The sequence below is a fragment of the Dysidea avara genome, chromosome 4 (genome assembly GCF_963678975.1).
Source record: "Dysidea avara chromosome 4, odDysAvar1.4, whole genome shotgun sequence".
In the NCBI taxonomy this organism is placed as follows: domain Eukaryota; kingdom Metazoa; phylum Porifera; class Demospongiae; order Dictyoceratida; family Dysideidae; genus Dysidea; species Dysidea avara.
The window spans coordinates 7,616,456-7,641,488 of NC_089275.1; the positions used below are offsets into that span (position 1 = coordinate 7,616,456).

The following is a 25,033-nucleotide window of genomic DNA, read 5'->3' on the forward strand; positions in this document are numbered from 1 at the left end:
ATCTGAAATTGCTGCACTTGATAAGAAGTTGGTACTGCTGTACAATTTGCTACTAAGAACATCTCCTGCAACCTAGGAACAGTCATTATTTGTAGAATATAAACTCTTACCAGCACTTTGTTGGTGGTTATGTACCTATTAATGTATAATGTTTCCCTACCCCCCTCGAGCATAGGTGGGGCTATACAGGGAGAATTGACACGAAACTGTTGCCCCACTATGGGGCATTTGACAATCGTTCATTAAGTGCCCAAGTATTTTTTGTTATAACTTTCTATGCTATGTCAAACTCCCGCGTTACAAATGGGGCCAATGGTGGGAATTTGACACTATATAGGTTTGCCCTATTATGCATGGGGCATTTGATATGTGTCAAATTCCCACATATGCCCTAGGATGGATAGTGGGGCAATACAGTGGTGGATCTAGGAATTTATAATGGGGATTTCCAGTTTAGAAGGTGGAGATATACACTGACATGAGATATGCACAAGTTTGTACTACCTTGTCTGGTTTGGTAAGGTGAGACCAAAAAAAAAAAAAAAAAGGTCACAACCTATTGATAGTACATAAAATACCTGAAATAACTTGCTACACACTGCTTTAATAGCTACTGTGACTGCTCTATTAGAGTATCTCGATCGAGGCACACACCGCAATAATTAAAGCATTTAATTGTTATACGCAATCAATTTTCAAAGGGGGCTTCCGTGAAAACCTTGAAACCCCCCTAAATCCGCCACTGCAATACATTGCTACAGTAGGTGCATTATTAGGTACTGTAGTTAACTGGAATACATCAGTGGAATGGAATAATAGTGACCGTGATTGGATTTGCAATGGTAGTTAACAGGTATATACTAGAGGTGTGTGATAACCAATCGGAATATCAAGATTATCGCACACCTCTAGGAAGTTGAGCCGAATGCAATAATTTATGCAAAAACAATAATATTATTCAAGTGCATTTAAGACACAATCTCAAACAGTTAGTACCCTCATGATTTGCACTAAAATTTCTTCACCTGCTTACACAGTGCATGATAGGTACATAGCAGCAGTATATGATTATTCAGTATTGTGCATGCTGTTAAAATAAAATGTCACTTTAAAGTAATAGAATGGTTGAGGGAACATGCGATTGGCTGATACAGTAGCTTATTTGCTGCTTAGTAACAGTTGCTGTAGCTATCAGATTAATATGGTCAGATGTGATTAATAGTTATCACATTGCAAACAGGAAGGTGTAAAACAGTGTTTGACTTCAATTATTTTACACCCTCTAAATTGTTTACAATACTAGTACTATTATAATCTGCTATAATACCACAAACAGTGATTCTGTTATTTTACTCAAAATCTGTTTACTTATTATTTTTTTTGCTCTTTATCATTGCACCTTAATAATATAAACAGTCGCAGAGATAAATATCTGAAGTTTGAATAGCAGATTATTATAGTAGGATCTGCAGAATATGCCAGGAAATAAGAGGTATAGTATAGCGGCGTAACCCCCAAAATTGGCAATATTGTGCACTTTTTCATAAAGCCATGAAACTTTCCACATAAATAGTATTCCTCATGACATGCACTTTTAGATATAGTGCCATCGCTGAGTTGACCTTTGGTGACCTTTATGGCCATTTTTGTTTGTACAGAAAATTTATCATTTTTGTCTTTAACTCCCTGAGGCAATAATTAACTTGTTAAAACATGGTGCCAAACAAAAGATCTTGCTGATAGAAACAACTTGGTTTTTATCTGAAGTCAATTGGTAATTTCATTACAAAGTTATGATCATTTTTACTAGCTGCAAAATTTGATAAATTTACCTGCCCTTGAGGTGTGAATTACCTGTGGGCAGATAATTATGCATAAATTTATCAAATTTTGTAGCGAATAAAAATACTCATAACTTAAGAATGAATTCACATATTGACTTCAAATAAAAACCAAGTTGTTTCTATCAACAAGATCTTTATTTTGGTACCATGTTTTAGCAAGTTAATTATTGCCCCAGGGAGTTAAAGACAAAAATGATCAATTTTCTGTACAAAAATGGCTGTAAAGGTCACCATAGGTCGAATCAGCGATGGCACTATATCTAAAAAGTACATGTATTGAGGAGTACTATTTATGTGGAAAGTTTCATGGCTTTATGAAAAAGTGCATAATTTTTTGGTTGTGCCGCTATACTAGTAGTAACAAATAATTCCAGATGAAATTGATAATTTTACTATAATTTAAAATCCTCTTCAGGAGATATATCTCTAAAACTGGAAAAGATCAAGATACTCTAATAGAACATTCACCTACACTCAAGCAGTCACCAGTATCAAAATACTCTATGTATGATGCGATCCCTGTTGTTGGCTTCCAAGGCCTACATGGGCAGTACTTGCCTGGTCTACTAACAGATGGCCAGGGACAAGAGCGCTGTCATTAGCTGTACCAGCAACAATTACCATATTTCTGGGCAATGAGCTGAGTGTTGGCAGCACATACATGTGTGTGTGTGTGTGTGTGTGTCATGCATGGGGATTTGGGCAGTGAACCTCCATTGCTTCCCTTTTAGTAGACATATGCTGGAGAAAAAGCCTAGATCCATTCTGTAAGTTTGCCACCTTCATTCCCTTGGTCTTGGTGGCCATGGCATAGAAGCTAGCTGCCATTAATTTTTAACAGTCATCTATTGTAGCTTTGCTTTCAGGCAAAGTATGCCATTCCTCAGTCATAGTTAGCACATGATGTTACCATTAATGCATTGCACCCTTTCATTCTCATTGCTGAGCTCTAGCTGCTATCCTGGATCCTCCATGGGATAGCAAATCTAGTTATTTCTTTCATAGGGCACCTCCATTTGAGTGGTTCTTGGTCAGTGGAGACCCAATCTGATTTTTACTGAAATATTAGTTTTAATGGATCATTCACAACACAGGAAAAGTTACTGATAAATATTATGCAAAATTTTACAACAAATATGACTATCCACATACTCCATGGAATTGTTGGCCAATTGAATACAATATACCAAGGAAAATCACCTGTGAAATCTATTGTGATATTTATTGTAGAATTGTTTATAGAATTTGCAATGCATTTTTCTGTGAATCTTATCACAAATCATCTGACAACCTTATTGTATTTCATTTGTTAAATTTTCTATAAAACCATTGAAGAATTCCCCATTGCAGGTTTACTAATTCTGTTATAATTTTTCACGACACAAAAAAAACTTTTACAAAAATATAAAAGCATGTACAGTAATACAACATGTCCTGCATCGGTACCGTAACTATAGTCCTGTCCTTTAGTAATCATCATATGTTCTGTCTGTTAAGTGATCAACAAATGTTCCATCTGTTTAGTGTTCAACAAATGTTCCATCTGTTTAGTGTTCAAAAAATGTTCCATCTGTTTAGTGATTAACAAATTCCATCTGTTTAGTGATCAACAAATTCCATCTGTTTAGTGTTCAAAAAATGTTCCATCTGTTTAGTGATTAACAAATGTTCCATCTGTTTAGTGATCAACAAATTTCCATCTGTTTAGTGTTCAAAAAATGTTCCATCTGTTTAGTGATTAACAAATGTTCCATCTGTTTAGTGATTAACAAATGTTCCATCTGTTTAGTGTTCAACAAATGTTCCATCTGTTTAGTGAATAACAAATGTTCCATCTGTTTAGTGTTCAACAAATTTTTCCATCCATTTAGTGATCAACAAATTTTCCGTCTGTTTAGTGTTCAACAAATAATGTTCCATCTGTTTAGTGATCAACAAATGTTCCATCTGTTTAGTGATCAACAAATTTCCATCTGTTTAGTGTTCAAAAAATGTTCCATCTGTTTAGTGATTAACAAATTCCATCTGTTTAGTGATCAACAAATTCCATCTGTTTAGTGTTCAAAAAATGTTCCATCTGTTTAGTGATTAACAAATGTTCCATCTGTTTAGTGATCAACAAATGTTCCATCTGTTTAGTGATCAACAAATTTCCATCTGTTTAGTGTTCAAAAAATGTTCCATCTGTTTAGTGATTAACAAATTCCATCTGTTTAGTGATCAACAAATTCCATCTGTTTAGTGTTCAAAAAATGTTCCATCTGTTTAGTGTTCAAAAAATGTTCCATCTGTTTAGTGATTAACAAATTCCATCTGTTTAGTGATCAACAAATTCCATCTGTTTAGTGTTCAAAAAATGTTCCATCTGTTTAGTGTTCAAAAAATGTTCCATCTGTTTAGTGTTCAAAAAATGTTCCATCTGTTTAGTGATTAACAAATGTTCCATCTGTTTAGTGATCAACAAATGTTCCATCTGTTTAGTGTTCAACAAATGTTCCATCTGTTTAGTGATTAACAAATGTTCCATCTGTTTAGTGATCAACAAATTCCATCTGTTTAGTGTTCAAAAAATGTTCCATCTGTTTAGTGATTAACAAATGTTCCATCTGTTTAGTGATCAACAAATTTCCATCTGTTTAGTGTTCAAAAAATGTTCCATCTGTTTAGTGATTAACAAATGTTCCATCTGTTTAGTGATTAACAAATGTTCCATCTGTTTAGTGATTAACAAATGTTCCATCTGTTTAGTGATCAACAAATGTTCCATCTGTTTAGTGTTCAACAAATGTTCCATCTGTTTAGTGTTCAACAAATTTCCATCTGTTTAGTGTTCAACAAATTTCCATCTGTTTAGTGTTCAACAAATGTTCCATCTGTTTAGTGAATAACAAATGTTCCATCTGTTTAGTGTTCAACAAATTTTTCCGTACATTTAGTGATCAACAAATTTTCCGTCTGTTTAGAGATCAACAAATAATGTTCCATCTGTTTAGTGATCAACAAATTTCCATCTGTTTAGTATTCAACAAATGTTCCGTCTGTTTAGTGATCAACAAATTTCCATCTGTTTAGTAATCAACAAATGTCTGTCTGCTTAGTGTTCAACAAATACTCCATCTGTTTAGTGATCAACAAATGTTCCATTTGCTTAGTGGTCAACATATGTTCCATCTGTTTAGTGATCATCAACAAAAATTAATGTTCCATCTGTGTAAAGATCAACAAACGTTCCATCTGTTTAGTAATCATCAACAAATGTTCCATCCAAAGAATTCTCCACATACAAATCACAATTGTTACAAATGTGTGGCTCGAATAAAAAATCTTCAGCAAATTGGCCACAGCCTCAGAAATATAGCTTTTCCCTGCAGTATAATAATATATTATCAGCTGTGCATACTTATATAATTAAATAATAACTCACAAAGTTTAGACAGCCAATATTCATGCTGAAATCCTTCCAGATTCTTACAGGTTTTAGTTAGACTTGCTACAATGATGCATATACACAATGATGCATACACAATGATAATGATAGGAACTGATGTGCTTGCTTACCAGATGGAGTGGATCCTTAAGTTGGTTAGCCAACACTACAGCCTGAAATTTTTACATTCGACAACCATACAAGTCAGGCATTAGCTATCACTATTGGAGTTCCTCAGGGGTCTATCTTGGGACCTCTGCTGTTTTCAATATATGTGAATGATTTGCCAAATTCAATTACTTTATGTGATGTTAACATGTATGCTGATGACACAGAGTTGCACTATAGTAGCAGTCAACTAGAAAGAGTGGAGCAAGTTCTTCAGAATGGCCTTGAGGAGGTTTCTAATTGGATGTCAGTGAATGGATTTAAATTGAACATTGATAAATCAGTTTGTATGTTGATTGGTACACGACAAAGAGTTAGTGGTGGGACTTTATGCTTGTCACTTAATGACAGTATGTTGAAGCAAGTGACATCAACCAAGTATCTAGGTTTGTTTATAGATCAATATTTAACGTGGCAAAATCATATAGATTATGTTTTGAAAAGAGTGAGGGGAAAAATCTACTCTATTAATCGCCTAAAACCTCCTCCTACTGTCAGGAAGTTACTGTACCAAGTGTATCTTCTGCCCATTCTAGAATATTGTGATGTGGTGTGGCAACCAACAAATGCAAGCCAAACTAGACGTTTAGAAAGATTTCACTCTAAGTATATTTCTCTTTGTAATGACTCATCTATCTCAGGACAGTCCCTTACTGAACGACGCAAGTTTCATACCATTCTACAAACTTACAAAGTATTGCACAAGTTGGCTCCAGATTATCTCCATGGCATATTTGAATATGCTGTTAATGTTACGGGACGTATCAGCAGAAATGCTCATCGCTTGTTTGTTCCACAGCTACGGACTAATTATGGGAAAAGAAGCCTATATTATAGAGGTACTATATTGTGGAACGCTCTGCCAGCTGCTTTGTATCACGTATCAACTTTATTTCAATTCAGGAGTAGCTATTTAGAACAATATAATTGTAGTTAATATTAATTTGTAAATGTATGTAGTTTTATACATGTATGCTGTATACAGGGCGTAGCTGAAAAACAGCTTTGCTGATGCTACCTTCCCTGTTTAAATAAATTGAAAAAATATATATATATATCACTTCGGCGTGTTGTGTTACTTCAATGGCAGCCAATCTATACGCCGGGTTACCATTAACAATCAATTTTCAGTTGTACAAATGAAAGTGCATGTGTGCAAACAAATTGAAAACGATTAAATGGCATCGCTCAGTCAACACATGCTACAATTGCAACTTACCTCTCTAAAGTGCCGCCAGTTTTATCTCGGCTGGTGTCACTGAAGAACTATAACATCTCCTTCTTAATATCACTGATCAAAACGCCCATACTTATTAAAGAATACCCTCATGAAGCCAAAAACACTTAAGCATCCTGCACGACGTGCACATCTTCATCAGTTTGAACTGAGTTCCCGCCGTTTCTATCACGTAGTTATACTGTCATGGTGACAATCACGTGAATTGCTCAACGCTCGTAAGTTCGTCGTTCTGGAAGCCTTTGGTGATGGTTTATGCAAACAGCAAGATGTTTTCAGTCCGTGCAGAGACATTTCAGAGTGTTTGGAAATGAAAGCAAGAAGAAGTTTCACAAGAATACATCTCGGAATACATGCGTGCTCTGTGCGCATGCGTATAAGGATCTATGACCTGTTACCGGGGTTTTCAAGTCCGTTGTCCTATTATAATTGCGCATGCGCTAAAAACCTACTAACCGAAGGGCCATTCACTGGTGATAAAGGAGTCACAACAACACAGTGAGTAATAGTTTTACCAAATTTACAATCATCCATCATAATAGGGTACACACAGTTACCTGATCTCACTTGAATCTGCCATTTCTTTCGCACTGCTAAGCGCATGCGTCAAAATACATAGGACAAACCGGACTTGAAAACCCCGGTACTGCGGTTTTCCAGGTTCTTGCAATGCAAAGCATCATGCGCTAATATTGTGTCAGTATGCGCAGTTCTTTAAATACACCTGTAATATTCTGTGGCTGTCGAGTTGTATGCGTAGGCATGCTTGAAGTCCTGTCAGTCAGTAGTTGTCACTGAAAATCCACTGTTGAACAACTGCGCACATACATGCTTATATAGCGCATGACGCTTTGCATTGCAAGAACTTGGAAAACCGCAGTACCGGGGTTTTCAAGTCCGTTGTCCTATGTATTTTGGCGCATGCGCTTAGCAGTGCGAAAGAAATGGCAGATTCAAGTGAGATCAGGTAACTGTGTGTGCCCTATTATGATGGATGATTGTAAATGTGGTAAAACTATTGCTCACTGTGTTGTTGTGACTCTTCTATCACCAGTGAATGGCCCTTCGGTTAGTAGGTTTTTTAGCGCATGCGCAATTATAATAGGACAACGGACTTGAAAATCCCGGTACCGGGTACCGGGGTTTTCAAGTCCGTTGTCCTATTATAATTGCGCATGCGCTAAAAACCTACTAACCGAAGGGCCATTCACTGGTGATAAAGGAGTCACAACAACACAGTGAGTAATAGTTTTACCACATTTACAATCATCCATCATAATAGGGCACACACAGTTACCTGATCTCACTTGAATCTGCCATTTCTTTCGCACTGCTAAGCGCATGCGCCAAAATACATAGGACAACGGACTTGAAAACCCCGGTACTGCGGTTTTCCAAGTTCTTGCAATGTAAAGCGTCATGCGCTAATAATGTGTCAGTATGCGCAGTTCTTTAAATACACCTGTAATATTCTGTGGCTGTCGAGTTGTATGCGTAGGCATGCCTAAAGTCCTGTGAGTCGGTAGTCGTCACTGAAAATTCCGCTGTTGAACAACTGCGCACCACATGTTTGTATAGCGCATGACGCTTTGCATTGTAAGAACTTGGAAAACCGCAGTACTGCGGTTTTCCAAGTTCTTACAATGCAAAGCGTCATGCGCTATACAAGCATGTATACGTGCGCAGTTGTTCAACAGTGGATTTTCAGTGACAACTACTGACTCACAGGACTTTAGGCATGCCTACGCATACAACTCGACAGCCACAGAACATTACAGGTGTATTCAAAGAACTGCGCATACTGACACAATATTAGCACATGACGCTTTGCATTGCAAGGACATGGAAAACCGCAGTACACTGGATTTCAAGTCCGTTGTCCTATTTAAACTCGCACATGCGTTTCATTTATGTGCAAGAATGCGCGAGTTTAAATAGGACAACGGACTTGAAATCCAGTGTATTTAATGTAGATGAGGCAAGTGGCCATGGTATGTGTCCAGATATAAAGGGATCATATCACTACAATACTAAGAGAAGAGACGTGCTTATGATGAGAGGTTGCTTTTCTCCTCTGGTTTTTTCTGCTTGTGGAGGTATGGGACCGACTGCAACCATCGTGTATAAGAAACTTGCTTTTATGTTTGCTGACAAGTGGGAAATGAATTATAATCGGTGTTTGTACTGGATGAAATGCAGACTTTGCTTCTCTTTATTAAGATCAGCCATTATGTGTTTGAGGGGTCATTGCTCTACTGTACATTGTCCAACATCTACCAGTATTGATCTGGCCTATTCTGAGGGCAGGCTCAATGCCAATGCCCTCGAATAGCTTTGTTATTAATAGTTGCTGGTGTTATCCAGCTGTCCAGCACTTGACAACCAGTGGTGGTAAGGGAATTCCATCTAGCCCGGGAGAAAAAAATGCAATGCCATGCACATATGCTATTACTTTCTATAAAAGTTGATGCTTTTTGGAAAACTCATATTGGGATTTGAATGGAAGGTTGATTTAGTATGAAGTTTCAGAACACTTATAAAGGAAGTTCAATTTTTGGTTAGTGACTCTGTCCGCATGCTGCAGTAACATGCACATTGTTTATAGAGATCATTTACTTTGATTGGATCATGCATGGTGGCTTATACAAGGATGCTTTGCTGCTGTCGGTTCATCACAGCCCTATATACCCAGTCTTTAATCAGTCATGAAATCACAAGTCCACGATGATTTGCATACAACCACAGTCCAAGCAAGTTGGATGAACATGCAGAAATAGAATTCTATAAAGCATTTTACAATGCACTAAAATTCGCTGTAAAATAAAGCACACTATTTTATTGTCATTGTATCACTATTTGTAAAGTGAGAATACATTGTGGAATTACTCGCAATATTCTTTTGTCATAATTCCATAATGAAATATCATATAGCATTTTATACTATATTCCTCAGTACTGTTTAATGTCCTGTGAAATTGTTTGTACTATATTTACTGTGGTTTATCTCAGTAAAATGCTATGCATACAGGGGCGGATCTAGGATTTATAAAAGGGGGGGAGGGGCTAACTCAAGGTACTAATCTCTTGGGTAGGGGGGTCTGGGGGCATGCCCCCCCCTCCCCCCCCCCCCAGGAAAATTTTGAAAAATAGATGCTAAAATACTGCAATTTGGAGACATTTCCACATAAAATTCATATCTAGATATTTTATATACTACCTTTAGATTATAGGTATGGCTCTCTGAAGCATTTTGCTAATGGAAAAGTTTGGGTAGGTACAGACAACCAAGTACATGATGCACCCCTCTCACAATTGTACAACACTGAATAGGTGCTTGTTAGAAGAAAGTGGAAAATTTTGAAATTTGAACAATACAAGATTGAATCTGAGAGCATTTTCAATGGAAATTGTGTACCTGAATTAAGTATTGCCATACATATTAACTACACAAGTAGATGCATGAATGAAGCCCTTTAAACAGACTAATGCACTTCATTGTATGTATAAGTGCAGGAAGATTTGGAAAAATTCCATAACAGAACCAACTACATGTTTCCAGTGAATGTTCTATTAGAGTAGTTAGCTGACTGCTCTATTATCGATCTTGTACACCTCCAATGCTGATCCGGGTCCTTGTTGCATAAACTTTAGCATAAATCCACTGATAATACCTTGGAAAGATGTTTATAAGGTGGTTTTATGAGTATTTGTAATATTAGTGATCATATAATTATGCTAAGACAAAATTTCATTATAATACTCAGCATATTGATCAAGTAAAGCCTAAATATGAAGGTGGGGGCTTCAGCCCCCAAAGCCCCCCCCTGGATCCGCCCCTGGCATAATTCTACTGAGTGTTTCATAGCACAGAAAAATGTTCTGCAAAACACTACATACTATTCCTCAGGTACTTTTCCTATGCAAAAATGATGACAATGATGGAGCAAGCTGTAGGATCATAATATGATTGATGGCAATGTTAGTTCTAGTGTGATCCACTAAAACAAAGCAGCAGAGAGAATAAACCATCAGTAGATGGACCGGTATGCTGAAAGGGAATATGCTAAGAGAATCACGTGCCGAGAAAATTCCCCAAAAGTCATTACATCATAGCTTTGTACACTGTGCGTCGTAATTAGGGCGTGGCATTTCGGCACAACTTCCTGAGTGTTCTAGGGTGTAAAAAGTGCAAGCTGGTAAAAAGTGTGTAGGACAAGCAGAGTCATGCCACGCATGGTATGTTGCAAGAAGACGTGCAGCGTTGGGAGTGATGATTTTGTGATTTCTTCTACACTGAGTATCATTCTCCGTATAGTCTGGTAGGGAAGACTTGTGTGTCCGCCATGCCGGGATTACCTCTTTACGGTCTTCGCATACAGGTTAGGGGGACTGATTGCTGTTACTCTCGTGGTGTTGGTAGGACGAGATTGCTTTCCTGAAAGCGGTCGCAAGGCGATCGTGTTTACGTTCATCTTCAGTCAACTTTCCATTCAGATTTGTGTGCTCATTTCTGAAGCCCTAATAGTGATAGTCAGCAGCAGGGGACACATGAATAATGGTCATCCGCGTCGCCACTTACCTCACTGTTTACGCCTTAGAGCATTGCTATTACTTGTAGAGATATGTGGTTGTGTCTTTGGCTGTTATGTGGCTTGGAGTTCTCACATACAAGATCACATTGAGTGTGAACGAGCAAACCGAGTCAGTCAAGCCATTGAAGCATATGTAATCAGTGTCATTGTTGTCCTGACAATCACTACCATAGCTATCTTGTATTTTTTTGACCCACTGGGGCTGCAGACACCAAGTTTGTTAACTGAACTGAACATAACTCACGACAACAAAGACGAGAGTGACAATGTCGGCATTGAAGTGAAGAAATTTAGTCGCCGAAGGCGAATTAGAGAAGGTAATAGTATTCCAGCTGATGAGAACAATACAAGATTGTACAGTGCCAGTTCACGAAGCTATTGGGCTAAAAGGATCAGAACGTTGTGCTGTTGTGTTGGTAGTCATAATAACAGGTCAAGAGTAAAGGCCTTGGAGGATATAGTTCATTCAATGGCGACCATGTTTGATGGTGTTGACATCACGCTGTCTGACTTTGTGGCTGCTCTCATGTTAGTTCATCGTGACCAGAAGAAAAAGATGAAGGATAATGAAAAACACAACCCAGCGGCTGAGCTGAGGAATGTGAGTTGCCAATTAAATATAAGATTTGTTTACTGACATGAGAGTCTATGCTGTACACTTGGTAAAAAAATGGTTCCTCAGTCTGGTATGGTAGTGATGTCAGGATATATGCATAAAATGTCATAGCCATAACGCACTAATATAATCACTGGAATCATAGTTATTAAATGTGTGACGATTTAGAGAGTTTTAAAATTTGTTGATCTTGCATTGTGTCAGGCCAGAGTGAAAATTTACCTGGCTTACTAGGAGGTCTGGGGGCTTCCCCCACCCCTGAAAGTTTTGAGTATTAAAAATGCTGTCTGTGATAACTGCAAAACTCACTCAACACTCTCATACTACGTATTTGCCACACATGCACTTTAATAACAATGTATGTGTATTTGAATAGCATATTTTCTTACAGAATGAGCTAATGCAATGCCATGTGTATACTAAACCAAATCCTACAATAGAGAAAATATTGGGTATATACTATATAGTACAGTGAAACCTCTCCCCTTTAACAAGACCACCTCGCTGTCTCTAGTGAGTCCCAAACACAGCTTAAATAATGGTATGCATTGATCTTTGAGAGATAATAAGGCCCTGCTAACAGGTCCTTAAAATGGCTAGAGACCTGCTAGCAGAAAGACCTTAAGCAGTGCAAATCTCATTTTTAAATCATTGATTTGCTGTGCTCTCCCAAGCTAATAGTCCCCAGCAGGTGACCAGTCACTGAAGCCAGTACACTCATTTCATTTATAAGCATACATAAAGGAATTCGATAATGGGAGGTAGTGAAGGTCTAAAGTTGTAGGGACATGTGCGGAGATATTACAGAAAATTCTGTTAGCACCCATCTGTTTTCTAGTGTGTTGTGTGTTTTAAGCCTCTTTCGTTTTATACAACTAAACTATAGATGGATGTTACCAAATTGTACATCATAGGGTTGTAATTCAAATACAACCTTCTGGTGTCAATTAGCAATATAATCATGAATGCTATTATGTTTATGATAGAGAAGTTTAGTTGATCAATTCGGCAATAATTATATTGAACATTTCTAATGAGTGTTGTCTCTCTTGATAACACAAGATTCACTGTGCCATAGTTCAGATTTTGGGTGATAGCTACCTTGACTTGGTGCAAAGTTTTGTGCAAGCTCTTGGTACTCTTATCAGCATCTGCTACAAGGAAAACACATGTTGTAGTATTGTGATATGGGGTATACATGTGAAATACAAAAGTTTCTACAGTTCACTGTAGTTGCATAAAAAGATATGTGGTCAGTTTTCTCTACTGTGCACATTATTTACGTATGGTTGTATAAATATTAGTAAAACATATTGATGTTTAGTCAGAGAGATGTCCAGTAGTTCTTATGTGTATGATGTTTGCTTTAACTAGTCCATTATCATAGTGTACAAAATACATTAGTGAATCACTGTGTCCTAACAAATATACATATTTAGATAATCTCTAGTAGTGCTGAGCATTAGTGCTGTGAACCTGCAGAGTTTACTAAAACCAGTTATTGGAAGGTGAATAATTGGATATTGACCGGTTATTGTCTGATTGTAAATTAGCAGACATTAAACATGCCTTTTGGAAGCCTTAGGGTGGTACCAAAGTGACCATCAACATCCTGCCTTACAATAACAGCTATTACAAGCACATATTTACACATGCTTTGAGGTTATGTTGTGATGTTAACACTTGTCAGCAGGGGTAATTTATGGTTTACCAAGTGGGCAGGCAAAACCAGTTAAAAGGCTTCTTAGCCAATAATTGGCTTGACCTAGACAATACCAGTTAATAACTGGTTTTTCCATACCAGTTCACAACACTACTGGGCATTAGTGATTTTTCAATGCTCAAATGGTAGGTACTATTTGTATGTTAGATGATAGTATTATGATGGTGAAAATACACTATGAAATATATAACATTGATTTTACTTTCAGAGAAGTGTATACATATTAATGGACTATATAAACAGTCTGTTTTGGCTATTGTGTTTATTTTATCCATACTTGCACATTCTACATGTTAGTCAATTGCCCAATGCAAATTTTCATGCAAATAATTATGGTGATACTATTCCAATACTAGACCTAGTTATTAATCTAACCTTGATAAATGAATTGTTATACACAGTTCACCTATGAACTAATGGATGAAAATCACACCAAGTTCTACCCACCAAATTATGACAAACAAACAACCGAGAAGGAAGTTGATTTCTTATTACCAGTAAGTACTTGGAGCCTACGTATGATGTTGGTGCAATTGTACAGTCAAGACATTCTAGTGATTTTCATGCTCTTGTGTTCTATTTAGGAGACACATTTGATGATGAACGATATTAACCACTACCTGAAGTTTGCGCTGGGCATATATGGATGGCCTATATACTTGTACCTCGAACCATTAGTTGGATCAGCTTGTCTGTGTGCACATCTAAAGTGAGTACACCATTTTATTGCACTTCACTGACATAACCCTTAAGTGTGATGGTAATTAATAGCATTTTAACAATCTGTCTTCAACTTACAGAACTTGTTTAATGGCTGTTCATGTAAATTGAATCACATCATTTTTAGTGTTGTAGCTAATGAAGCCACAGGTGATAATTCTAGTGCTTATGATAGTTCACCAACGTTCTTGCCACTAGCAGCCATTCAAGCCTAGCTAAGGATGGTTAAACAGAAAATAGTGGTCTTATCATGAAATAATATGCCTGGAGCAATAGTGAAGGTGCTGTTCGACTGGTATACTGTTCCCAAACTTTGATGGTAGTTATTGTATAGAGGAACCAGCGTACTAGAGAGACTAAACTGTTGGAAATTTATCTGTCGCTATAGACAGCTCTTGGATAGCTTGTGAGTGCTACACTGTTAGTCTAGGCTACATCGCTGGTCTTAGTGGTCTACCTGTATACAGTGCCGAATGATACTTGACTAGCATTCATCTAACATAGCAACAAAGTTGAGACGGCTTAAACTTGATGAACTCACAAATTAGCATTGCAACACTTACCTATTCACACGAAATTGTTATACGCCAGCTGCACTGGCATAAGCACTGCCATAAGCACTGCCAATATCAATGGTAATGCACTAGTCATTGAAGGTAGCATCACACTCCAGAAGCCACATCATAGACCAATTATGTTGTCACAGTCTAACCACAACATTCCACTGCCTTCAGCCTATTGTGACAACTTGGTGATATATTATAGATGAATATATTCAAACCGCAAAGTTCTCTTGAAGTAAATAGAGTTTCCTTTTAAGGTGTAGGCAAAACAAGGATGAAGAATGAGTGATCACATGACAATAATTTTCTTATAGCATGCAAAAAAAGGCTATTAGAGCAGGAACACAGTACTGTATAGTAAAAAAACTTTGGCAATAAAATGTTTGGCAAAAATCCACTATAGAAAAACATTGGCAGAAAAAGCTTTGGAGAATAAGGACTCCACCTTAATTCCTCTTAATTTATGCGTTATCTGATCAAAAATATACAACCGATTGTTGAGGGGCACATAGGTGTGCTATGTACCATGTGAAAGTGTTATCCAGTGGTTGTGATTACTTATGAATGTCAAGTGAAATGAATTCAGGCTCCAGCAGTGTAGGCTATCACGCATACCAAAGCATTTGATTGAAGCATTTGATTGAATCCCTCGCAGGGCGATGAACTATGTTATATGTCAGAGAGAATCTATTGTTGGTTAAACTTGGTTCAGTGACTGCTCTATTAGAGTATTTCAATCAATTTGGTGGAAGGAGCCAAAACTGTATTTCGGTGTATAATCTTACAATTGGCTATTGTTCACTAGTATGTTCCCAAAACCCTGGAATTCTACTTGTCCTTTCCTGCTACTGTTCTCCCAGTTTGTGTCTTTTCCTATGCTAACATACACTTCAATTAACAAGTTTGGCATCACTCTTTTATGGATAGATGTGAATCAAGGCATGTCTTTTCGATTGATTTTAGTAAATTCAAAGGGAATTCACCTTCTATATTCTTGAGATCTTTCACTGGGTGGAAGCCTGCCACTCATTATTTTTGAAAGAAACTCTGAATGGATGGTGTTTATTCAATGTTAATAAGTGGTGGTTTGTTACATTTGTAATTGATATGTAATTGCTGAACAAGTAAAAGTCATCACAAAATTTCCATTTACCATAGCTGCTGAGAAATAGCATAAGCAATCAATTATCAGTACCACAGAATGTACCTTCGCCTTTAAAAGTTCTTCTGGCATGAGTTTGGTCAAGGTATTCCACTTGATAACGTCTTCTTGTGCCCCAAGTTTAAAGCCCCCTGACCAATAACAGCTGAAAAGGTGTGGAGTTGAAATAACCAGTTACCGAAACTATAACTCAATTATTGGAACTCACATATGTATGCTTGTGTGTTTGAATTACCAGACTAACCACGCACCAAAATGCTACTCCTATAAAGTCATTAAAAATTTGATTAAAATCCCACGAAATTATGAGTACCTAACCAACATCCATGCAAAATTTAAGTATGCCAGCGTGCATATTGTACGAGTTGTGATGGGTGTTTTTTTTTGTAAAAATGCTCATATGTGACCAGATTTTACAAAAGCAATCCAAATCACATATCAGGCAAAAATCAAACTAACACCTCCAGTGGATAGCTACACTATCGTATTAGTAGTTTTGACACTCAGTACCACTCAAACTACTCAAGGCTGGTTTCAACAGATGTCTTTTCTGGGTGGTATGTAGAGCTTGAATGGTGGTTTTAGGCCTTGTGAAGGACTACCTGGCTTGGCAAGAATCAGTGGTTTACTGCACTGTAAATTCAAATGGGTACAAATGACCCAAATTTTTGGGTTGTTTTACCTGCAATTCAAATGACCGATTTTTTGGTAGTAATGACCCAAGGATATACTTCGTTATTTTAACTTTGTAAGATATAGTCATATTACCCAGATGCCCTAAAGTCTCTTCAACCTCTAGCCAAGTGTTTGAAATAACCTTGCCATCATGGTTATTTTAACCATCTGTGGTAAAATTAACTCTCGTCACAAAATATTTATTTATTTATTTACATTAATTAACAAGTCAGTCATCATTAGTAATAACATACATTAATCTGTCTGTGACACATATTCGCAATAATTGTTACATACTGCATCTTAATACTTTAAACATACCTGATCTTATAGAAGTTTCAAATTGTATATAAAACCTATGTCCTCCATGTTCACTTTTGATTGTGGGATGTAACACAAATGTTATAATGACTAGTGTACTGTAAATTTAACCATGTAGCTGGTCATCTAATCTGTGCCATAGTAGACTTAGACTACACACTGAAATTACCCAAATATGTTATTTCAACATCCTAAGTGAACAGTTATATTGACCTACCCTAGTTATTTTGACCGATTTAGTCCAAAAGCCTACCCTAGTTATAACCACTTTTAGATGGTCATTTTAACAAAAAAAAATTGTAGGTTAAATTACCCATGGAGGTTGAATTGATCCATTTGAATTTACTTTGTGGTGGATAGCCTGATAATGTTGACCAGACGCTTTTCTGTGGATTTTGCTACATATCAGCCACTAAGGAGCCAGCACAACCCTGTAATCTCGTCTCTGGATTCCAGTCGTGGTCTGCCTCCATTTTGAGGTCTAACCCTTGCCCACCCCCCACCCTCCACCCCTTTGTGAGCACTCGTGATACTACTTCGCTCATCCAACTGCTCAGATTTTCTGGCATCTGATACTTGAAACATATTTCTGGTAATTGAGTCAATTGGATAAGTAATTGCTTATTTTAGTGCCATTAAGGCTGGCTGAAATATCATACTTTGTATGTACAAGACTCCACTAATTTCATTTATATGGTTTTGTATTTAGTTAACTATATTCATGTGTCTCCTTTGGTTTGGTAATTAGTTACCCTTGTACTTGCTTTCTATTGTACTGTATGTTTGGTACTCTTTGCCTTTTGCTTGGTACCTATGGTTTCATGTGTGCATATACTACTGTGTGCAAGTTATACTGGTTTAGTTGTTCCTCCCCTGTCTTAGAGTTACGACAGTATGTAATATTTTTGTTTTTCTTCAGGTGTAGAGCAATAAATAGCCGTTCCCAAGATTTTGCGTACGATAATTGTTGTCTTGCCAACACAACAGCACTTGAGTTACATGCTCATTTGAAAGATGATGATGTCATCTATGTCAGTTATGAGAATAGGGTATGTAAAGCACATTGCTTGTGTTGACATGTTATAATTAAACAGTCTGAATGTAATGAAACTGTGATGTCATGTGGTAATTATTTGTGACCTACCTGTAATTTGGGAAACCTTAGATTGTGAGATACACGATTTTATTTTTTAAAACCCAATATAGCTTGTGAAGGTCAAAAGCTATGAGTTAGCTTTCACGTACATGAATGCAGCCAGAACTCAAGTCCACAGCAAGTTAGCTACTCATCCTTGTATGTAACTGGCTAAGCAAAAAGCAGTCATTTTGCACATTTCTCAAATTTCATTAATCTATAGTAACAAAGGAGTGGACTGCCAAAGTGTATCTTTTATGATCTATCGTCTTGGAGTTATTACACTAGCAGTTGAAATAGCAAGAAAGTTGATTTGTATAGCAACAATATGGCAAATAAATTATAGGTGTTTAATTAATTAATCAATCATGACACACAACTGAATAACTACGAAAACAGCACTCAGCTCAATCTGTTCAAAAATCCATCAAGATTTAGTGTTTTCTATATTCTTCTCTCTGCACAAAGAACACTGGAATGACGACAGTAAACTTTATTTCTACTGTATCATAAATAAGTGCCCGTAACACACATGCCTTTTGCTACACAGACACAAAACAAAGAGTTTCTTACTCTCCATGAACTGGCGAATCCAATGAAGTATACGTTTTCTTTATTTGAGTTTGGTTGCATTTTGTACTGAAGCGTGTATAAAACATTTATGTCGCACACACACATTTTAAAAAAATAGTCAGTTTTGCTCAGCAGGTCACGTATAGCCATGATTTTGAGCAACTTTTTTTTCACAATAGTATTTGTAACACAAGCACATCACTGGCAAGAAAAATGGCCCTGCAGGTTATATATGGAGTCTCCAGCCAAAATATTTTTGATACACTACCTCCGTTTCTCGTTAATGTATTCGTGAGCACTGTTATATGGCATTTTTGCACTTGTACTTCTCTTTGAAATGAGGCCTGAAAGTGGTATACAGTATATTAAGATATTAAGAGCTGAGTTAGCAGAACATGTGTACCACAGATTACCTTGTCACAACAAAATTATTTTATAGTCACTATCCCACTACGGACTGGCCTTTGTAGCAGGGAGTCAGAAACATGTTACTAAAACTGTTGAACATAGAAAGTATCCCAGACCAGGTAGTGACTTGTCCACAGACAGCTTGTGGTCTAGGCAAGTGCCTGAGGAGCCACACAACCTGGGATCCAGGATTTTGTCTGCATTCAACCTGTACTTAAACATCATGGTTTCCCATGTTGCAATAGGGGTTGATCATTAATAATAATCGTTTGCTGTTTTTTTAGGTATGTTTGCCTCCATTTTCACTCTGTTTTGATCATTCTCATGAAGCAGTGGTGTTGTCAATACGTGGATCAATGTCACTAAGTGTAAGTATATGTTTTGTGATGATATGCTGATTATATTTACCAGATGTTGGTCTTGCAGGATGCTTTGACTGATATGCACCTATCCATGGAGGATATACCAGTGGATGATGATAATTACAAACATCTTACAATGAAAGTTCACTCTGTAAGTTGTACATATATATATGTACGCATGTGATATTTTCACATAAACAATAATGCTATTGCTGTTTGGTTTAACCACCTTAATTGCCTTATCTCACAGCATACGTATTTTGCACCTAGTCATACACTGTACATTTATTTAGTCCCTTTAAAAGATGCTTATTATTGAATGAGGTGTCTGTCCACAGTCGGCCAAAAACTATCTGTGGGTGAGTACCTGCTTTCCTAAATTTGGTTTGGGGTAAATGTCTATTGCATGTCTGTGCATGCATACACTCATGTGAGCATACAAACTTGAAGATGCAGAAAAGAAATTTTCATTTTGTGGATGAAGGCTACTGTGTTGAACATTAAAGTTTTCTTAATGTTTAGGGTGTGTGGCCTGTCACTGATACTGCTTAATGTATGCTTGCCTATAAACTACTTAGTAACTGAAAAACAAAGTAGCAGATCTCGTAAGCTACTAATAAGTATTACCTACCCCACATCTGGTGGCAGCTATAAACAACACTTAACACCTCGCTCACTTGTTTAGTTTCCCCTTATTCTGTAATTATGGGCTGGTAGTTTGGGGCTCTCCTTTCCATGTACATCAGGGATCATGTTCTCAATCCAAGCACCTTTGTGTGTCTCTAGCAGTTTATCTTGCTGTTGCTGAGGGGAACTGCCTTGAAACTTCATGACTAGAGAACTTGCATAAGAAAAAGTAATAGACAAACAATAAAGCAGTTGAGAATACATTTGTGTACGTAACTTGTGGCTTGAAGATAATTATGCAATATCAACTTGTTTGTAAACAGACAATGCTGACTGGAAACTTTAACCACTGTCTTTTTAAAATTAGTAGCACTACTTTAGAGCTTGTTAAGTTGATTACTAAGACGTTAGTAGTTGTTGTTTGAATTGCTTCATTTGTGTTGACTGTTGAGAGATTTGTGTATTGGTCATTATTACCACATTAGGGCATGTATGGGGCTGCAAAAAAGGTTAAGAAAAAAGTTGATGAAAGGCTGGAGAAGGTTTTTACATCTAATAAGGTACCATGAGTATTTGTATAGATATGATGTTTGATCATGTAGCTATAATTGCTGTATGTGCAATTGTGAAGTTGTATTTGAGCATTACTGTAATTGAACATACGTAGCTGAAAGCAAAGCGTATATAATGGCCACTTCACTTTCAAGTCAGTAATTGATGGTTGGGCTGCACATTCAGACAAAAACATTAACTCTTACACCATTTTTTCCTTTGATGTTGTATGCACAGGTTCACTAGTCATAATGATGTTACATAAAGCAAACAGACAAGTATAAGATGCTATAGGAAGTACGTAGATAGCTGGCCAGTAGTAGTAGTACAGTGGTTATAGCTCTGGATGTTAAGTGTGGATATTGCCAGCTTGAATTTTTCAAATGTTTAATACTGTTGTGCACCTTTTTATGTGGCTGTTCTATTAGAATATCTCAATATGCTTACTATGCATGTGTCAAGGTTTTGCTATATGGCTCCATACAAAATGCAGCTATAAAATGATTAGAGCTATGATGGCTATAATTTATCAAACTGCAGGTTATTCCCAGTATTTGTAAATATATAGTCCTTTTATGCCACTAATCATACAAATTTTGTGGATTCATACATGTGACTGCCTCTGAGATAACCGGTCTTATCGTCTATTTGAACATTTCAAGAAATAGTGGTTTTAAATATTTATTGTGTTGTAGCTTGCCAATGCTTGAAGCTAAGTGTACTAAATTTTCAAACATTTGACATCAATTCCTTACCTTCCACAGCATCCTTTGTACAATAACAGCTAAGTTTCCTGCTGTTTAAATAGTTTAACTCAAGGTTGACTTTAGGTGAGTTCAAAGGTGGTGGGCAGGGGATGGAGGGAGGGCAAGAGGTTGTTTACAAGATTAAAGAGGAGCACGTAGGGCTAAATCAGGCCTACTTGTGGGCCATTTAGATTTCCAAACTGGCTAAAATGAAAGGAAATGTAGAGCACAGGCCTTTGCTCAACTTCACTAAACTAAGCAATCACATATAGCCATCCCCAGGTTTCATTCAGGCCCCAGACCACTTGTACAGCTCACCACTGGGCTTTGGGAAGAGCAGAGACTACTCAATCCTGGCTGATTTTGACAGTGAAATTTGATGGTATGTTATCTTTGTGTTCATGGCAAAAAATCAAAGCTGCTATCATGCATGGTAAGACCAATTTTTCCAGACCCAGTCACATTTTGCAAAATTAATTTTGTACTTAATTTTTCCTTTGTTCTCTCTATGCAATACGAAATTAATGTATTTACAATTGCAGTGATATATTCACATGTGCTATGTCATCATTCAAACTGTTACAGTATCAAAACTACAAGCTGATCATTACTGGCCACTCACTGGGAGCTGGTGTTGGTGCTGTTCTAGCAGTGATGTATCGTAGTCAGTATAAAAACCTTCATTGTTATGCCTTCTCTCCACCTGGATCATTATTTACACTGCCACTAGTAGAGTATTCTAAATCTTTTATCACCTCTGTTGTATATGGGAATGACATTGTTCCAAGGTGAGTGTTGATGTACATGTGTTATCTGGAAATTGTGTCAATGTCAACCATTGCAGACTAACTTTTCGTGGTTTGTTATACCTCAAGAAGAAAATGACACATCTTTTCAGACATTGTAAACTGCCCAAGGTAAAGTTCCATGTAATATTACTTGTTATTATGCTTGCATTATCATCCATTGTATGTACGTATATGTGACTTGGCCTGTGATGATAGGGCATGTGGGCACATGATTTTTTCCTACTTTTTCAAACTTCTTAAACTCATACCGTTTTATACCAAAATGCTATGGCAATAAAACTTTTAGCACTACGTTCGAATTTAATTGACTGTATGATGCAAGTTACAGAATGCAAATATTCTGTTTCAGTACTGAGATATGACCTGTAGAGTGATGGGGTATAGTTTGTGCCCACATACCCTGTTTTCGCAGGCCCGGTCACATTATGGTAGCTTTTATGTAGTATTATGTACATTGAATGTAACTGTTTTTTTTTTTAAATTTTATTTCTATTTTTTTTTTCATTTTTAGTGTAATTTTTTTTTTACATACTGTCTCGACAAAACCCTTCAATATTGTATATTTATTAGAAACTTCAGGGTTTTGCTGATGCAGCTGTAATTGTACATAGTGAAAATTATAACTGTTGCAAATTAAAGCACATCTTGTACACTTATTGATCTAGTGTTTTTATTCTTGTATAGCATGCTGTTCTTTGTCCATCATTGTTTTCCTGTTGCTACCAAAAGTATTGGGATCATCATCATCATCAGGAGTTCAACTATGATCCAAATGATAATTCAGCTGAGCAAGGATTGCTGAAGACCTTTATACAAGAATCAAGCACTCATAATCAAGAATCAAGCACCCATAATCAGTTGGCTAAAAAGGTGTGGACATGTGAAATGTGTGTAAGGTTGGTTTTAGACCACTTTAACTTAGCTTGGTGTGTTAACAATAGTATAATTACATTCAGCATCAATGCAGTATTGCCAATGGACCTATACACAGATAACACAGTAGGTCAATACTAGCATTTTTGATCAAGCCTTATGCCTTATATGCATGTTTTATCATTGGGACTGTACAATCTGTAATGTCCACTTAAAACAGAATGCATAATTATACAGTGGTCCCTCCATTATCCAGTCATCAACTATCTGAACTTTCTGTTATCCGAACTGTGAAGTGACTGTTCTATTAGAGTATTTTGCCTAAACTGTATGTTCCATTAGAGTATTTAATTATATAAATGTATGGGCTTTAATTATCTGAACGTTTCCATTATCCAAACACACCTAGGGCCCATTTAGTTAGGATAATGGAGAGACCACTGTAGTACCTTTTGGTGAGCCTTTAGCTTATCCATACTGATGTGTCTGTACGATTACAGTATCTCAAGATTTGGCATAAAAAGACTGACTTTCACCAATTTGTGGAGAAGATGTACACAGCTGAGCAAACACCAGCATTTGTGCCTGGTAGAGTACTGCACATCAAAGACACTGAAGGGAGGGTACACCGAAGGTGTGTTGATTGCTGTGTATGCCATATTTGAGAGAAAGTTTGTGAAAGGGTTAAACACTAACAACTTTCTCTGCAAAATCTATGATACAATCTATGATGCAGTAATGCATTTAACTATTTGAAGTTCTTTTTGTATGGTTTAGACAACTACTTCTGTGCATGGCCTTTTTATTGAAGTATTTTACATAGGTTTTGGAATATTCTTGGTGAGAAGAAAGTTTCTGCTGTGTGGAAACCAAATGAAGATTTTTGCCATATAATAGTTGATGATAATATGTTTGATGATCACTTACCAGACTATGTTACTAGTGCCATTGATCGCCTCTACAATCAACATGTTACTGGAAATGATAAACTGCAGAGGAGGAGGTCCTTGGCTCACACAGATTCATCAACAATACAGAAAAACACCATAACTGGACTCCCAGAAGATATTGAATTAGACTCTCAGCATGAACATACATTAAAGTCTCATGGAACTGAAGATGAATTGATTGGCTGCAACCAGCAACAGGTTGAGGATATACTGACTAATGGGCAAACTGTTGTCACTGTTCATGAAAATGAATGCACTGAAACCTCTGCGTGATTTTTTTCACACTTTTGTTATTTATAGCTACTTGTGCGCAATTTTTTATATCTGTTTATATTGATAAGGTTCAATTATTCCCATTGCTGATTTAAAGCTGAAATTAAGTTAATTTTTTTGCTACAATAACAATACAACGTTAATTGTATTCATTTTAATACCTGTATGAGTAACGAAGGGATGCAGATCAAGCAGGACATGCATGGTTACAACACTATACACAGTAGAATGTATCCCATCCAAAAACAGCTTATAGCTGTAAAAAAAGTGTGCATCCAAGTAAAGCAGAGTTAACTGCGACAAAAAGTAATGATATCCGATCATAATGCGGCCATGTGCAAGTTGTAAACTTAATATTAGCTAATCAGATAATACAATGTTATTGTTAAAGTGTTAATGAGAACTGTGTGATGCTGCTAGTTTTTAAATGTGTGAGCATCTTCATAAATGCCACACAAATTTAATTCTCAATAAAGCAATGTGTATAGATTCTCTGATAGCAATAAATAGTTTGAGTTTGGCCACCTTTCCTTTGTTCGTAGCATTGCCATATACAGGAAAGGCGGCCAAACTCAAACTATTTATTGCTATCAGAGAATCTATACACATTGCTTTATTGAGAATTAAATTTGTGTGGCATTTATGAAGATACTCACACATTTAAAAACTAGGAGCAT

At 36.8% G+C, this 25,033-nt stretch overlaps 1 protein-coding gene and 1 long non-coding RNA gene across 2 annotated transcripts; one reads left to right on the forward strand and one right to left on the reverse strand.

Annotated features, from left to right (window-relative positions):
* Nucleotides 1–4,614: 4,614 nt before the first annotated feature.
* LOC136253235 (uncharacterized) lies at nt 4,615–5,494 on the reverse strand. The gene is made up of 3 exons (XR_010700022.1): nt 5,403–5,494; nt 5,269–5,334; nt 4,615–5,209 (listed from the first exon to the last, which is right to left on the reverse strand). It is a non-coding gene; the product is annotated as an uncharacterized lncRNA (long non-coding RNA).
* Nucleotides 5,495–10,820: 5,326 nt separating this feature from the next.
* LOC136252921 (diacylglycerol lipase-beta-like) lies at nt 10,821–24,446 on the forward strand. The gene is made up of 13 exons (XM_066045507.1): nt 10,821–10,995; nt 11,056–11,869; nt 14,009–14,104; nt 14,192–14,316; nt 17,968–18,097; nt 19,449–19,532; nt 19,591–19,677; nt 20,639–20,713; nt 22,037–22,239; nt 22,296–22,368; nt 22,945–23,130; nt 23,634–23,767; nt 23,957–24,446. The coding sequence occupies exons 1-13, from the start codon at nt 10,901–10,903 to the stop codon at nt 24,354–24,356; spliced, it is 2,502 nt and encodes an 833-aa protein (XP_065901579.1). The 5' UTR covers nt 10,821–10,900; the 3' UTR covers nt 24,357–24,446.
* Nucleotides 24,447–25,033: the final 587 nt, after the last annotated feature.

What these genes read in the sequence shown, in the direction of transcription:
- LOC136252921 (XM_066045507.1), top strand. Translation starts at nt 10,901, where the DNA reads ATGCCACGCATGGTATGTTGCAAGAAGACGTGCAGCGTTGGGAGTGAT. An exon ending in GACATTGTAAACTGCCCAAG is followed by an intron (nt 22,369 to 22,944) that starts GTAAAGTTCCAT and finishes ATTCTTGTATAG; the next exon opens with CATGCTGTTCTTTGTCCATC. An exon ending in GAAGGGAGGGTACACCGAAG is followed by an intron (nt 23,768 to 23,956) that starts GTGTGTTGATTG and finishes TATTTTACATAG; the next exon opens with GTTTTGGAATATTCTTGGTG.